General features: G+C 39.6%; 1 protein-coding gene across 1 annotated transcript in view; it reads left to right on the top strand.

Moving 5' to 3' along the window:
• Window positions 1-1,532, top strand: part of LOC138420127 (NXPE family member 2-like) — a 35,682-nt gene extending 34,150 nt beyond the window's left edge. Inside the window, exons 5-6 of the mRNA XM_069553286.1 lie at window positions 402-617; window positions 997-1,532. Coding sequence (XP_069409387.1) covers window positions 402-617; window positions 997-1,532 — 752 coding nt within the window. The remainder of the gene's footprint in view (window positions 1-401; window positions 618-996) is intronic.
• The last annotated feature ends 14,868 nt before the right edge of the window (window positions 1,533-16,400 follow it).

Consider the following 16,400-nt stretch of genomic DNA (forward strand, 5'->3'; position numbering starts at 1 on the left):
CCCTATGGATTGTAGCCCTCAAGGCTTCTCTCCATGGGATTTTCCAGGCAAGAATATTGGAGTGGATTGCCATTTTCTACTCAAGAGGATCTTCCCAACCCAGGGGTCAAACCTGCATCTCTAGTATCTCCTGCACTTGCAGGCAGATTCTTTACCACTAAGCTACCTGGGAAACCTCAACCCCATTCTAGGGAATACCATTCATTACTGAGATTATTCAAAAGTGATAAGTTTTAAGTCATCCCTTTAACATGATCTTGTTTAGTCAATATTTGGGAAGAAGACAAAGCAATAGAGAAGGGTGGAGGGAAAAGGGGAAAAAGAGGAAGAAAATGAGGAAACTATCTTTGAAATAATTTGTGATAATAAAAATTGCTAATTGTGGGAATTTTTATCACCAGAGAATAAGAACATAGAAACCAAATGTCGGCTTGGCATGAAGAGTCCTTTCCCCAGTGGTTATAGTCTGAAAAGAAAGTGGATTGCAGCATTTTGTAAACAGATAGAATTAAATGAAACAAAAACTATAAATGACTGCTTGAAGAGAAAACTTATTTACCTAATGGGAGATTCAACACTGCGTCAGTGGATTCAATATTTACCAAAAATGGTAAAAAGTATGTGTCTTATTTTTATTTTGAAATTATAGTTGCCTTCAGAGGCTATTTTTATAATAGAAGTCTTCATTTTCCTTTTCTGATGTTAATTATTTTATAAAACATGTCAAATATTTGGATTTGGGCTTTGAATCAAAAGTTAAATTTTATCTTTTCACTCTCAAATATCAACATTTTCTTTCTCTTTCTCTATGGTGGTAATAATTTCACAATTTTGTTAAGATTTTAACGCATTTGGTAAAGTTCTCTTCTTCCCATAGGCAGCAATGTTTTTATAGTTAGAAGTGATCTTGGTCAGATTATAAATATGTGCATCCAAAAATTATATCATTATTTTCCTTTTGTTAAAAGAGTTATTGATTTTTTTTTCCCCCATCAGCCTTAAAATATTTTGATCTTCATGGAGTTGGGCCCTTTAAAACACACGTGCTTCTGGATGCTGAAAGACATACTTTGATTCAGTGGAAAAAGCATGGTCATCCATTTATTACCCAAAGTCTGTTCTCTGTAAAGGATGATAATTATATCCCACGGGAAATTGACCGGATAGCTGGAGACAAGGACACTGCCATTGTTATCACTCTTGGTCAGCACTTGAGACCCTTCCCCATAAAAATTTTTATCCGTAGGGCCATCAATGTTCAAAAGGCCATAGAACGACTATTCTTGCGAAGCCCAGAAACCAAGGTGATCCTGAAAACTGAAAACACTAGGAGGCTGTTTGATAATGCAGAGATGTTCAGTGATTTTCACGGTTATATTCAGAATCTTATCATGAGGGATATTTTCATGGATCTCAATGTGGGTATTATTGATGCCTGGGACATGACTATTGCTGATAGCACCAATAATATCCATCCACCTGATTATGTGATTGAAAATCAGATTAACATGTTCTTAAACTACATTTGCTAGAGGAAAAATATAACAATAACAAAAATACCCAGTTGTAGCCATTCTATATAGATGACTTCACTTATACTGCAAGGATAGTTTAATACAATCCAAGGTAGGAGGAAACAAAATTGAAAAGTTACTGTTAAAATAAACATAACATAAAATTTACAACCAAAGCCATTTTATGTGTACAATTCCGTGGCATTAATTACATTCACAATATTGTGCAACCACCATCATGATCCCCAGATATTTTTTATCACCCCAAACAGAAACTTTGTATTCATTGATTAATAATTCCCCAACTGCTCTTACCCCCAGATAACAACCATTCTACTTTCTGTCTCTATGAATTAAACCATTCTAGGTAGTGCATATTGGAGAAGGAAATGGCACCCCACACCAATACTCTTGCCTGGAAAATCCCATGGGCGGAGGAGCCTGGTAGGCTGTAGTCCATGGGGTCGCTAAGAGTCCGACATGACTGAGCGACTTCACTTTCACTTTTCACTTTCATGCACTGGAGAAGGAAATGACAACCCACTCTGGTGTTCTTGCCTGGAGAATCCCAGGGACGGGGGAGCCTGGTGGGCTGCCGGTTATGGGGTCGCACAGAGTCGGACACGACTGAAGTAACTTAGCAGCAGCAGGTAGCTCATATAAGTGGAATTATATAGTATTTTTCCATTGTACTGGCTTATTTCTTTTAGTATAATGTCTTTTGAGTTTCATACATGTTGTAGCATGTGTCAGAATTTCCTTCCATTTTTGCATATGAAAAATTCCATTGTATTATGTCTATACACATTTTGTCTTTCCAGGCATCTTTGGTGGGGATATTTGGGTTGTTTCCATCTTTTGGATATTGTGAATAATTCTGCTGTGAAGAGGAAATAAAATTTAAAGGATTGTTTCTAGTGCTGAGTGTGATGACAGAACAGCAAAAGGTCATCATTCATAGTTTAATTTCAGGAAATATAAGGCCTGGAAATGAGCATTCTAAATGATTAAAGTTTAGAGAAGTTTAGAGAAAATGTGAAATATAGAAGAAAACCTAGTGGAATCGTAATAGCAGTCTTTGTACTTAAGATAATTATTTGAAATTTGTTAACCAGTTGTTCTCTAGATTTCAGGAAGAGTCAGGAATCAGCCCAAACCTGCAAACATGTTGAGAAAACTAGCTACTATTATTATGTCAGTGTACAGACCCTACAATCCTGGTTCTTGCTGATCATAAAAGCATGAGAGGAGGTCTCCTTGAGACGACTTCGAATGACTTTATAAGATTTTCTCTAGATTATCCTCTCAAAATAAAATTATCCTCCCTTTCTATTAATATACTTGAGGTTCAGTCAGTTCAATCACTCAGTTGTGGACTGAGTGGACCCCATGGACTGCAGTAGGCCAGGCCTCCCTGTCCATCACCAACTCCTGGAGTTTACTCAAACTCACGTTCATAGAGTCAGTGATGCCATCTGAACATCTCATCCTCTGTCATCCCACCATCTCATCCTCTGTCATCCCCTTCTCCTCCTGCCTTCAATCTTTCCCAGCATCATGGTCTTTTCCAATGAGGTGTCAGTTCTTTGCATCAGGTGGCCAAAGTATTGGAGTCTTAACTTCAGTCCTTCCAGTGAATATTCAGGACTGATTTTCTGTAGGATGGACTGGTTGGATCTCCTTGCAGTCCAAGGGACTCTCAAGAGTCTTCTCCAACACCACAGTTCAAAAGCATCAATTCTTCAGCACTCAGCTTTCTTTATGGTCCAGCACTCACATCCATATATGATTACTGGAAAAATCATAGCTTTGACTAGATGGACCTTTGTCAGCAAAGTAATGTCTCCGCTTTTAATATGCTGTCTAGGTTGGTCACAGCTTTTCTTCCAAGGAGCAGGCGTCTTTTAATTTCATGGCTGCAGTCAACATCTGCAGTGATTTTGGAGCCCAAGAAAATGAAGCCTGTCACTGTTTCCAGTCTTTCTCCAACTACTTGTAGTGTTGGGACCAGATGACATGATCTTAATTTTTTTTAATGTTGAATTTTAAGCCAACTTTTTCACTCTCCTCTCTCACTTTAATCAAGAGGCTCTTTAGTTCTACACTTTCTGCTGTAAGGGTGGTGTCATCTGCATATCTGAGGTTATTGATATTTCTCCCAGCAATCTTGATTTCAGCTTGAACTTCATCCAGCCTGGCATTTTGCATGATGTACTCTGCATAGAAGTTAAATAAGCAGATTGACAATATAGAGCCTTGACATGCTCCTTTCCTGATTTTGAGCCAGTCTGTTGTTTCATGTCCAATTCTAACTGTTGCTTCTTGACCTGCATACAGATTTCTCAGGAAGCAGATAAGATGGTCTGGTATTCCCATCTCTTTAAGAATTTTCCACAGTTTGTTGTGATCTACACAGTCAAAGCCTTTGGTGTAATCAACAAAGCAGAAGTAGATAGTTTTCTGGAACTCTCTTGCCTTTTTGATGATCCAACAGACATCAGCAATTTGATCTCTTGTTCCTCTGCCTTTTCTAAAACCAGCTTGAATGTATGGAAGTTCTTGGTTCACATATTGTTGAAGCCTGGCTTGGAGAATTTTGAGCATTACTTTGTGAGCATGTGAAATGAATGTAATCGTGCAGTAGTTTTAACATTCTTTGGCATTGTCCTTCTTTGGGATTGGAGTGAAAATTGACTTTTCCAGTCCTGTGACCACTGCTGAGTTTTCCAGGCTTGCTGGTATATTGAGTGCAGCACTTTCATAGCATCATCTTTTAGGATTTGAAATAGCTCAACTGAAATTCCATTACCTCTACTAGCTTTGTTCATAGTGATGCTTTCTAAGGCCAACTTGACTTCACATTCCAGGATGTCTGGCTCTAGGTTGGTGATCACATCATCGTGATTATCTGGGTTGTGAAGATCTTTTTTGTACAGTTCTTCTGTGTATTCTTGCCACCTCTTCTTAATATCTTCCTCTTTTGTTAGGTCTATGCCATTTCTGTCCTTTATCGTGTTGATCTTTGCATGAAACGTTCCCTTTAATCTAATTTTCTTGAAGAGATCTCTAGTCTTTCTCATTCTGCTGTTATCCTCTATTTCTTTCATTGACCACTGAAGAAGGCTTTCTTATCTCTCCTTGCCATTCTTTGGAACTCTGCATTCAAATGGGTATATCTTTCCTTTTCTCCTTTGCCTTTAGCATCTCTTCTTTTCTCAGCTATTTGTAAGGCTTTGTCAGACAACCATTTTGCCTTTTTGCATTTCTTTTTCTTGGGGATTGTCTTGATCCCTGTCTCCTGTACAATGTCACGAACCTCCATCCATAGTTCTTCAGGCACTCTGTCTATCAGATTTAATCCCTTGAGTCTATTTGTCACTGCCATTGTATAATCATAAGGGATTTGATTTAGGTCATACCTGAATGGCCTACTGGTTTTCCCTACTTTCTTCAATTTAAGTCTGAATTTGGCAATAAGGAGTTCATGATCTGAGCCACAGTCAGCTCCTGGTCTTGTTTTTGCTGACTGTATAGAACTTCTCCATCTTTGACTGCAAATAATATAATCAATCTGATTTTAGTATTGACCATCTGGTGATGTCCATGTGTAGAGTCTTCTCTTGTGTTGTTGGAAGAGGGTGTTTCTATGACCATTGTGTTCTCTCTTAGGAAAACTCTATTAGACTTTGCCCTGCTTCATTTTGTACTCCAAGGCCAAATTTGCCTGTTACTCCAGATGTCTCTTGACTTCCTACTTTTGCATTTTATTCCTCTATGATGAAAAGGACATCATTCACAAAAGACTGAGTCAGACCTGTGTTTGAGTCTCCTGTGGAGGTATGGGTCAGCAGTGGCCTGCCACAGGGGCAGGGGCTCTGGGTTCAGCTACCTGGTCACACAGCCTGTGGCATAAGCCCCCTTGGAGGTCGCCATTAACCCCACCACACAGCTGCAGAGCAGATGACCCACAAACTGCAGAACAATTATACCAAAGAAATCATTGCACTGTTAAGAAAGTTCTAGGACCCACAACAGATTTCCCAACCTTAGGATCTGGCAAAGGGACTGAGAACCCCCAGGGTATTTAACTTTGGAGGCCAGTGGGATTTGATTACAGAACTTACACAGGACTGGGGAAACAGACTCTTGCAGGGCACAAACAAAACCTTGTGTGCACTGGGACCAAGGGGAAAGGAGCTGTGACCCCCACAAGAGACTGACCCAGATTTGCCTGTGAATGTCCAGGAGTCTCCAGCGGAGGCATGGGCCAGTGGTGGCCTGCTGCAGGGTCGAGGGCAATGAATGCAGCAGTGCATGCATGGGACCTTCTGAAGGAGGTCGCCATTATCTTCATTACCTCTGCCATAGTTTGGTCTCAGGTCAAACAGCAGGGAAGGAACACAGCCCTGCCCATCAATAGAAAATGGGATTAAAGAGTTACTGAGCATGGCCCCACCCATCAGAACAAGACCCAGTTTCCCCCACAGTCAGTCTCTCCCATCAGGAAGCTTCCATAAGCCTCTTATCCTTATCCTTCAGAGGGAAGACAGAATGAAAACCACAATAATAGAAAACTAACCAAACTGATCACATGGACCACAGCCTTGTCTAGCTCAATGAAACCATGAGCCATGCCATGTAAGGCCATCCAAGATGGACGGGTCATGGTGGAGAGTTCTGACAAAACATGGTTCACTGAAGAAGGGAATGGCAAAACACTTCAGTAGTCTTGCTTTGAGAATCCCATGAAGAGTATGAAAAATCAAAAAGGACACTGAAAGATGAATTCCCCAGGCTGGTAGGTGCCCAATAGGCTACTGGAAAAGATTGGAGAAATAACTCCAGAAGGAATGAAGAGATGGAGCCAAAGCAAAAACAACACCCAGGTGTGGATGTGACAGGTGATGGAAGTAAAGTCCGATGTTGTAAAGAGCAATATTGCATAGGAACCCAGAATGTTAGGTCCATGAATGAAGGTAAATTAGAAGTGGTCAAACAGGAGATGGCAAGAGTGAATACTGACATTTTAGGAATCAGTGAACTAAAATGGACTGGAATGGGTGAATTTAATTCAGATGACCATTATATCTACTCCTGTGGGCAAGAATCCCTTAGAATAAATGGAGGAGCCCTCATAGTCAACAAAAGAGTACAAACTGCAGTATTTGGGTGCAATCTCAAAAATGACAGAATGATCTCTGTTCATTTCCAAGGCAAACCATTCAATATCACAGTAATCCAAGTCTATGCCCCAACCAGTAATGCTGAAGAAACTGGAATCAAATGGTTCTATGAAGACCACTTGAAGTTACAAGAGTGGAAATGTTGTTACTCCAGGGTGATTTCTTTTTTGTACTATGTTTCTTAGGGAGAGGAAGTGAAATTATAGTGCTGTAACATCAGTATGAATGTCAATCCATACAGCTTAGAATCAGGCTTCTCTAAATAAGAGAAACATATTAGAAGTCTTTTCCTTTGGTTCTAAATCTTCACATAGAAAGCTTTCAAAATAAATCTATCTGTTCTTCCAATCATTGCACTCTTAAATGCTTATATGAGTTATCATTGTCCTACCAATCATAGTTATCTTAAGTCCCTTTAACCTAATTCTTAGGTGATAGAGTTTGCACTTTTATTATGATTACCCTTCTCCGATTGCACTGAACTGTGTCTGTCATTCTACAACATGTGTGCTACCCCATCTCTCACTTCAACAAAGTCAATGCTCTAATTTAAATGTGATTAATCAGCAGTGAATAATAAGGGTCTGTTCACTTGTTCTAAAGCTGCACTGTAAGTATTATAGCTGTTAGTCACATGTCCAGAGAAGGCAATGGCACCCCACTCCAGTACTCTTGCCTGGAAAATCCTACGGAGGGAGGAGCCTGGTAGGCTGTAGTCCATGCGGTCACTAAGAGTCGGACACTATTGAGCGACTTCACTTTCACTTTTCACTTTCATGCCTTGGAGAAGGAAATGGCAACCCACTCCAGTGTTCTTGCCTGGAGAATCCCAGGGAGCCTGGTGGGCTGCTGTTTATGGGGTCGCACAGAGTCAGACACGACTGAAGTGACTTAGCAGTAGAAGTAGCAGTCACATGTCACTGTTTAACTTAAAATTAAATTAAATTAAAAATCATTTACTTGGTTGCACTAATCACATTTTGTGTTCAGAGGCCACATGTGGCTAGTGGCACTGTGCTGACAGTACAATACTTACTTCCATTTGAAAAGCCCACAGCTAACATTTTAGTCAGCATAGAAAGACTAAAAACTTAGCTTCTAGAATCAGGAACAAGGCAAAGATTCAACATAGTACTGGATATTCTAGCCAATGCAATTAGATAAGAAAAATTAACAAAAGGCATGGAAATTGAAAAAGAAGAAATAAAATTATTTCCATTTCCAGATGACATGATCTTATATTTAGAAAATCCTAAGGATGTTACAAAAATACCGGTTTGAACTAATAAATTCAGCAAATTTGCAGAAGACAAAAATCAACGTTTAAAAATCAGTTGCATATTTAAATAAAAACCACAATGAGGTGTCACCTCACAATGGTCAGAATGGCTATTATTAAAAAAATCTACATATAATAAATGCTTCCGTGGGTGTGGAGAAATGGGAACCTTTGTACACTGCTGATAGGTATGAAAATTGGTTCAGCTACCATGGAAAACATGTTTAGTTTTTTTCCTTAAAAAACTAAAAATAGACCTACTGTATGATCTGGCAACCCCACTCGTAGATATATACTTAGCAAAAAGAGCTTCTAATTCAAAAAGGTACATGCATCCCAAAGTTTATAACCACATAGTTTATAGTAGCCAAGACATGGAACAACAGACAATTGGATTAGGAAGATGTGGTACATATACAGTGGACTATTAGTCAGCAGTAAAAATGGAATGAAATAACGCCATTCGCAACAGCATTGATAAACCTAGAGAATACTATACTTCGTGAAGTAAGTCAGGCAGAGAAAGACAAACACTCTGTGATTTCACTTAAATGTGGAATCTAAAATATAATACAAATAAATTTGTATACAAAACAGAAACAGACAGAAAACAAACTTATGGTTACCAAAGGGGAGAGGGAGGAAGGGAAGAAGGGAAAAATTAGGAGTGTGGGATTAACAGATAAAAACCACTATACATAAATAGGTAGGCAACAAGACTTTACTGTATAGCACAGAGAATTATATTCTACATCTTGTAATAAACTATAGGGAATATAATCAGAAAAAAATAACTGAATCACTGTGCTGCACATGTGAAACTTACACAGTATTGTTCATCAACTGTACTTTGATTTAAAAAAATTCAGTTGTATTTTTATACACTTACAATGACCAACCTGAAAAAGAAATTAAGAAGGCAGTCCTATTTACTATGCCTCAAAAAGGATAAAATATTTTGGAATAAGCTTAATGAAGTAGATTGTAAACTTGTACACTAAATGATATAAAAAATGCTTTTAAAATCAAAGAGGTTACAAATAAATGGAAAGACATTCACATACTTGTAGACTGGAAGACTTAATATTATCAGAATGTTCATACATACCAAATAAAGCAATCTACGGACTCAATGTGATACTTATAAAAATTCCAGTGGTATTTTTTTGTGTGTGAAAATAGAAAAAAAAATCTAAAATTCATATGAACTCTCAAGGGAACCTGAATATCCAAAACAATCTTGAAGAAGAACAAAATTGGAAGAGTCAGACTTCTGACTTCAAAATGATACTACAAAGTAACAGTAATTAAGGCAGTGGTCTCATTGTTTAGTCAGGCAGTTGTCTGCAACTCTTTGCAACCCCGTGGACTGTCACCTGCCAGGCTCCTCTGTCCATGGGATTTTCCAGGCAAGAATACTGGAATGTGTTGCCATTTCCTTCTCCAGGGGATCTTCACTACCCAGGGATTGAACCCATGTTTCCTGCATCTCCTACGTTTTCTGCATTGGCAAGTGGATTCTTTATCACTGAGCCACCTAGGAAGCCCAATTAATGTGATATGGTACAGGCATAAAGATAGATATATAGGCCAATGGAACAGGATAGCGAGTATAGAAATAACCCCTTGCATATATGGTCAAATGATTTTTTAACAAGGGTGCTAAGCCTAATCAATGGGGAAAGAACCGTCTTTTCAACAAATGGTGTCAGGAAAACTGGGTTTGCACATACAACACAATGAAGTTGGACCCTTACCTTATACCGTATATAAAAACTCACTCAAAATTTATGAAATAACTAAACAAAAGACCTAAAACTGCTAAACTTCTAGAAGAAAACATAGGGGAAAGTCTTTAAGACAATAGATCTGTCAATGACTTCTTTGATATGATACCAAAAGCACAAGTAACAAAATAAACACGAATGGGACTATACCATGAACTCAAAAGCTTTTGCAGGTCAAAGGGAAAAATGCATGAAAAGACAGCCTACAGAATGGGATAAAATAATTGTAAATTGTACATCTGGTAAAGCTTAATATCCACAATATATAAGGAAGAGCTACAACTCAACAACAATAACACAACAACCTGATTGAAAAAAATGGGCAAAGGATTGAGGCTAGAGTCAGTTCTAGTGGAATTCTCAAGGCAAGAATGCTGGAGTGGGTAGCCATTCCCTTCTCCAGGGGATTTTCCTGACCCACGGATCAAACCCAGGTCTCTTGCATTGTGGGTAGATTTTTTACCATCTGAGCCACCTGGGTATCAGCTATTGATTTAGTGTGCTAGAGTCCTTGAAGACTAACTGCTGACCTTATTCACTGGCTGTGGCGTAGTCATTCACCAGGCCAGTGACATGCAACAGAGGAAAAACTGAGCAAAGGAATTGCTTAGATTTTCTCCAAAGAATATACACAAATGGCCAATAAGCACATGAAAAGATGTTCATCATCACTGATCATTAGGGAAAAGTAAATCAAAACCAAAATAAGACATCACTTCATGCCTATCAGAAGGGCCACAATCAAAACAATGTTGGTGAGGATGCAGAGAAGTTGGAACTCCTGTGCACTGTTAGTGGGAATGTAAAATGGTGCTGTCATTGTGGAAGAAAGTATGGAGGTTACTCAAAAAGTTAAAAATAAAATTACCATGTAACCCACTGATTCTGCTTCTAGGTATATTCAGAACTAAAATCAGAATCTCAAAGAGTTATGTACACTTCCCTGTTCATTGCAGCATGATTCACAATAACCAAGATACAGAAACAACCCAAATGCCCACTGGAAAATGAATGAATGAAGAAAATGTGGTATATACATGTAATGGAACATAATGAAAGTCTTAGGGAAAAATGGAAATCCTGTCAGATGTTATAACATGATGAACCTCAAGGAAATTATGCTAAGCAAAATAAGTCAGTCACAAAAGGACAAACAGTGTTATGATTCCACTAATATGAAGTATCTAAAGTAGTTAAAATCATAGAAACAAGAAGTATAAATGTGGTTATCAATGTGGGGGAAGGGCAACAAGTATTTAGTGGGTGTAGAGTTTTGATATTGCAAGACAAAAGTTCTAGAGACCTGTTGGAAAGCAATGTGAATATACTTAACGCTACTGAAATGAGCATTGAAAGTAGTTAAGGTGGTAAATTTAATATTATGTGTTTTTTACATGATGTGTGTTCTTTCCATATTATGGCAAATAAACATCAGTGTTGAAATCCAAAGCAGTTCATTTCTTTGCTCAACATGTTAAAATGAAACAGCCTCAGTTGCACAGTAGCTGTTAGCATCTTGAATTCTTAATTTTCTTTCATAATGAGTCAACATTAGGAGGCATACTGTTTTTTGTTTTGTTTTGTTTTGTTTTGTTTTAACCCTAGCTGTTCTCTGTTGGCAAGCAGCATGTGAATTGGCTTCAGGTATAAGTCTTGCTGCGCACATAGCTGCTGTCCTAAAGGGAGTAATCCCAGCACTCCTTTCCATTCTACACCATAGCACACAAAGTAACTTATATGAAAATTCTTCCTCTACAGCATGAGTTTTCAGTGACAACCAGAAGCAAAAAATCAAGTGCTTCAGCTTCTTATAAATGCTGCGCAGATGCAAAGAGCTTATTTATACCCTACATATCAATCACTTCAACCTACTGTAAAGCAAAGTGTAGTCTAGCACACACCTTTCAGTTCACATTCTATGTTATTGACGTCATGTTTGCACAACAGTATCATTTGATAAAGGAATTTTACCAACGGTTCCTTGTGATTTAGCAGTAACCATATTTGTCATTAACTTGTGTTTGGCTTTGTGGTTTGACATGTACCTTTTTTCATTATCAGGAGTGCAATGCTGAATGATACCTTAGTAATTCTAATCTTTCTTTTGAGTTTACTGATAGAACTCAACAAGTTTGTACTAGAAGGAAATCTTTTGTTCCTGCTCTGAAAAAAAAAGTAGATTGCTTTAGCAGAGAGGTTACTGTGCTTTCTCTGACAATTACATAAAATCTTTGATGGCTTTAGTCCTCCGTATTAGATGAGACTGTTTTTATCAGGTGATAGAAATCAACATCAAACTAACCTAAGAAGGGGTACTATGAAATACATTTCAACTCTATGAAATATAAGTACAAAATATTTACGTGTTTTTCTTTGAGAACTACCCAAATACCAAGTGACTCCTTGATAAACTATTGTAGGCCACACTCTGAGGGTTAGTGCTTTCTCCCAAAAGGGTATTTTCTTTTCTAAAAAAAAATTTTTTTTTAATTTATTTGTTTTTATTTGGAGGATGATTTCTTTACAGTATTGTGATGGCTTCTGCCACACATAAACATGAATCAGTCATAGGTATACATATGTCCCCTCCCTCCTAAAGCTCCCTCCCACCTCCAACTCCATCCCATTCCCCTAGGCTGTCACAGAGTACTTGTTTTCCAGGCCACAGGGCTGGAAAATGTCAGTTTCCATTCCAATCCCAAAGACAAGCAATGTCAAAGAATGTTCAAATTACCACACAATTGTACTCAAGTCACATGCTAGCAGGGTAATATTCAAAATCCTTTAAGCTAGGCTTCAACAGTATGTGAACCAAGAAATTCCAGATTTACAAGCTGGAGCAAGAAGAGGCAGAGGAACCAGAGATCAAATTGCCAACATCTGTTGGATGATAGAAAAAGCAAGAGAATTCCAGAAAAAAACCTCTACTTCTGCTTCATTGAGTATGCTAAAGCCTTTGACTGTGTGGATCACAACAAACTGTGGAAAATTCTTAAAGAGATGGGAATACCAGACTTTCTGTATGCAGGTCAAGAAGCAACAGTTAGAACCAGACATGGAACAATGAACTGGTTCCAAACTGGCAAAGGAGTACATCAAGGCTGTATATCATCATCCCACTTATTTCACTTATATGCAGAGTACATCATGAAAAATACCAGGCTGGATGAAGTTCAAGCTGGAATCAAGATTGCTGGGACAAATATCAGTAACCTCAGATATGCAGATGACACCACCCTAATGGCAGGAAGTGACGAGGAACTAAAGAGCCTCTTGATGAAAGCGAAAGAGAAGAGTGACAAAGCTGGCTTAAAACTCAACATTCAAAAAACTAAGGTCATGGCATCTGGTCCCTTCACTTCACTTCAAATAGATGAGGAAAAAATGAAAACAGTGACAGATTTTATTTTCTTGGGCTCCAAAATCATTGCGGACAGTGACTGTAGCCTTGTAATTAAAAGATGCTTGCTTCTTGGAAGAAAAGCTATAACAAACCTAGACAGCATATTGAAAAGCAGAGACATCACTTTGCCAACGAAGGTCTATATTGTCATAGCTATGGTCTTTTTTCAGTAGTCATGTACAGATGTGAGAGTTGGACCATAAGAAGACTGAGTGCCGAAGAACTGATGCTTTCAAATTGTGGTGCTGGAGAAGACTCTTGAGAGTCCCTTGAATGGCAAGGACATCAAACTAATCAGTCCTAAGGGAAATCAACCCTGAATATTTATTGGAATAACTGATGCTAAAACTGAAGTTCCAATATTTTGGCCACCTGATGCAAAGAGCTGACTCATTAGAAAAGACCCTGATGCTGAGAAAGATTGAGGACAAAAGGAGAAACAGACATCAGAGGATGAGATGGTTGGATGGCATCACCGATTCAATGGGCCTGAGTTTGAGCAAACTCTGAGAGATAGTGAAGGACAGGGAGGGCTGGCACGCTGCAGTCTATGGGGTTTCAAAGAGTTGGGCACGGCTGAGCAACTGAACAATACCAACCAGTTTGAACTCCCTGAGTCATCCAGCAAATCCCCACTGGCTGTCTGTTTTCCACATGGTAAGGTATATGTTTCCATGCTACTCCCAGTTTGTCCCATCCTCTCACTCCCCTGCTATTTCCACAAGTCCGTTCTCTGTGTCTGCAAGAGTATTTTCAAAGTCAGCTCCTCCAAGAGACTGGGTACCACAGTTACTTCTGAAGCTTATAAAAGACATTGATTGACATGTCCAACTTCTGGCCAGCCAAATAAGACCTTCCCTGTGTGATGCTCAGAAATCTATTTTAAATGGTCTTCCAGTGTACCTCTAACAGACCCATCCTGGCATCTTGCAATAAGATCAATTTAGGAATCATATTCTACAGTATTCTCTCTCTACTCTATTTCCTGAGGTCAAGCAGCTTACATTTGTCCATTTTCCCTGTTTATATCCCTCCTTAGTTCTCATCGGAGAAGGCAATGGCACCCCACTCCAGTACTCTTGCTGGGAAAATCCCATGGACAGAGGAGCCTGGTGGGCTGCAGACCATGGGGTCGCTGAGAGTCGGACATGACTGAGCGACTTCCCTTTCACTTTTCGCTTTCATGCATTGGAGAAGGAAATGGCAACCCACTCCAGTGTTCTTGCCTGGAGAATCCCAGGGATGGGGGAGCCTGGTGGGCTGCTGTCTATGGGGTCACACAGAGTCAGACATGACTGAAGTGACTTAGCAGCAGCAGCAGCAGTAGCAGCAGCAGCAGCAGCAGCAGTTCTCATCTAAACCTATCACATGGCTGAGTCCTCACCACCAGATACTATGGGAAGCAGCTCCCAAGACAGGTAACTCATAATCCCTGTGGAAGTTTCATCAGCAGGTAGGGCAAGGAAAAGCAGCCTTCATGGGACCTGATTACCAGGCAGTTTGTCTCTATCCTCACCTGCTCTGGATCCAATAAAGCTCAGTGTCTACATCTCCACTTCTACTCTACTTCATGAAAAAAGGAATTCCAGTGCTCAAGGAAGGTCACTCCACTTATGGCATAGAAGTTACTCTAGGAATAGGGGAGGCATGATAAGGGATGATATAAAAATGCTCTGAAATGCACATGAGTATGTTTCTTGTCTCTTCTATTTATTTCTGTCTCCATTATCTGGGTCTTGAATGTATTACACAATATGTTCTTCCTGCAAAGTACGACCTGGGCAGAGAAATAAGTGTGTGGCTCTTTTTAAGAATTTGGCCAGCATATATTGTGATGCAAGCTGAGGGCAAAGCAGTTGAATGATCAGTGCTGCTTATATTGTCTTGAGTAATTCAGCTCTGATCCCCAAGCTGCATATCCCACTAAGCCAAATGAGAACTCTGTGATTGAAAAGGCCTTCCCTACTCAGAAAGTTATTTGGTATCAGGCCATTGTCACTTAGTTATACACTGTAGGGAGGAGGCAGGTGGTGTTTCGGTATTCCATACTTGAAGCAGTTGGTGAAAGTATTCATTCCACTTGCAAAGAGCACTTTCTGTAAGGAGAATGGAAATAAATAAACAGGTTCTGCTTTTCTGCAGATCTGTTGCTAGTTTAGGAGTCAACAAATGAATGGCTACCAGCCAAACCCAGACTGCAGCCTGCCTTCATACAGCCTGAGGGGTGGGGCCTAAGTATGGTTTGTAAAAATAAAACAAAGAAGAATATGTGACCATCAAATCTAAGATAGTTACCATCTGGCCTTTTACAGAAAACTTTGCTGATATTTGGCTTAGAGTCCTTTTAGATTCGTGTACCTGGTAACTTCCTGTCTGGCTCTCCTCATAATTGTACTCTTTCTGGCTGCATCATGAAGACAACTAAGGGTTGTTTCTGACTGAGTTCATGTACCTGTCCTCAGTTCACCCAGTCCCATGTGTGTTTGGGTAAGTGTGGTGTCAGAGAAGACTCTTGAGAGTCCCTTGGATTGCAAGGAGATCCAACCAGTCCATTCTGAAGGAGATCAGCCCTGGGATTTCTTTGGAGGGAATGATGCTAAAGCTGAAACTCCAGTACTTTGGCCACCTCATGTGAACAGTTGACTCATTGGAAAAGACTCTGATGCTGGGAGGGATTGGGGGCAGTAGGAGAAAGGGACGACCGAGGATGAGATGGCTGGATGGCATCACGGACTCGATGGACGTGAGTCTGAGTGAACTCTGAGAGATAGTGATGAACAGGGAGGCCTGGCATGCTGTGATTCATGGGGTCGCAAAGAGTCAGACGTGACTGAGCGACTGAACTGAACTGAACTGAAGTGTTCAACAACCAGCAATTGGAACAAAAAAGCCCTGATTTGTAGCATCTGCCAATTTCTGTGGTGTAAATACTCCCCTCCACAGCTGATTTCAAGCTGCCAACAATTTCAAGCTGTAACAATGATGTTACTGAACACAAAATTGGGGAGCAATGCACACAATCAGATCTTGCTAGATGGTAGGAGTTAACTCCTGCAACCACTGCCCAATCTTGAGAAGTGTGAGGCAGCTGGCATAGTGGAAAGAGAATCATTCTCTGGTTAAATATTCTTAAATTCAAATTAAATAATTACTTCTTAGGATGTTGCTGTTGTACAGTCACTCAGTCATGTCTGACTCTTTGTGACCCCATGGACTGCAGGCTTCCCTGTCCTT

Source organism: Ovis canadensis, chromosome 15 (assembly GCF_042477335.2).
Source record: "Ovis canadensis isolate MfBH-ARS-UI-01 breed Bighorn chromosome 15, ARS-UI_OviCan_v2, whole genome shotgun sequence".
In the NCBI taxonomy this organism is placed as follows: domain Eukaryota; kingdom Metazoa; phylum Chordata; class Mammalia; order Artiodactyla; family Bovidae; genus Ovis; species Ovis canadensis.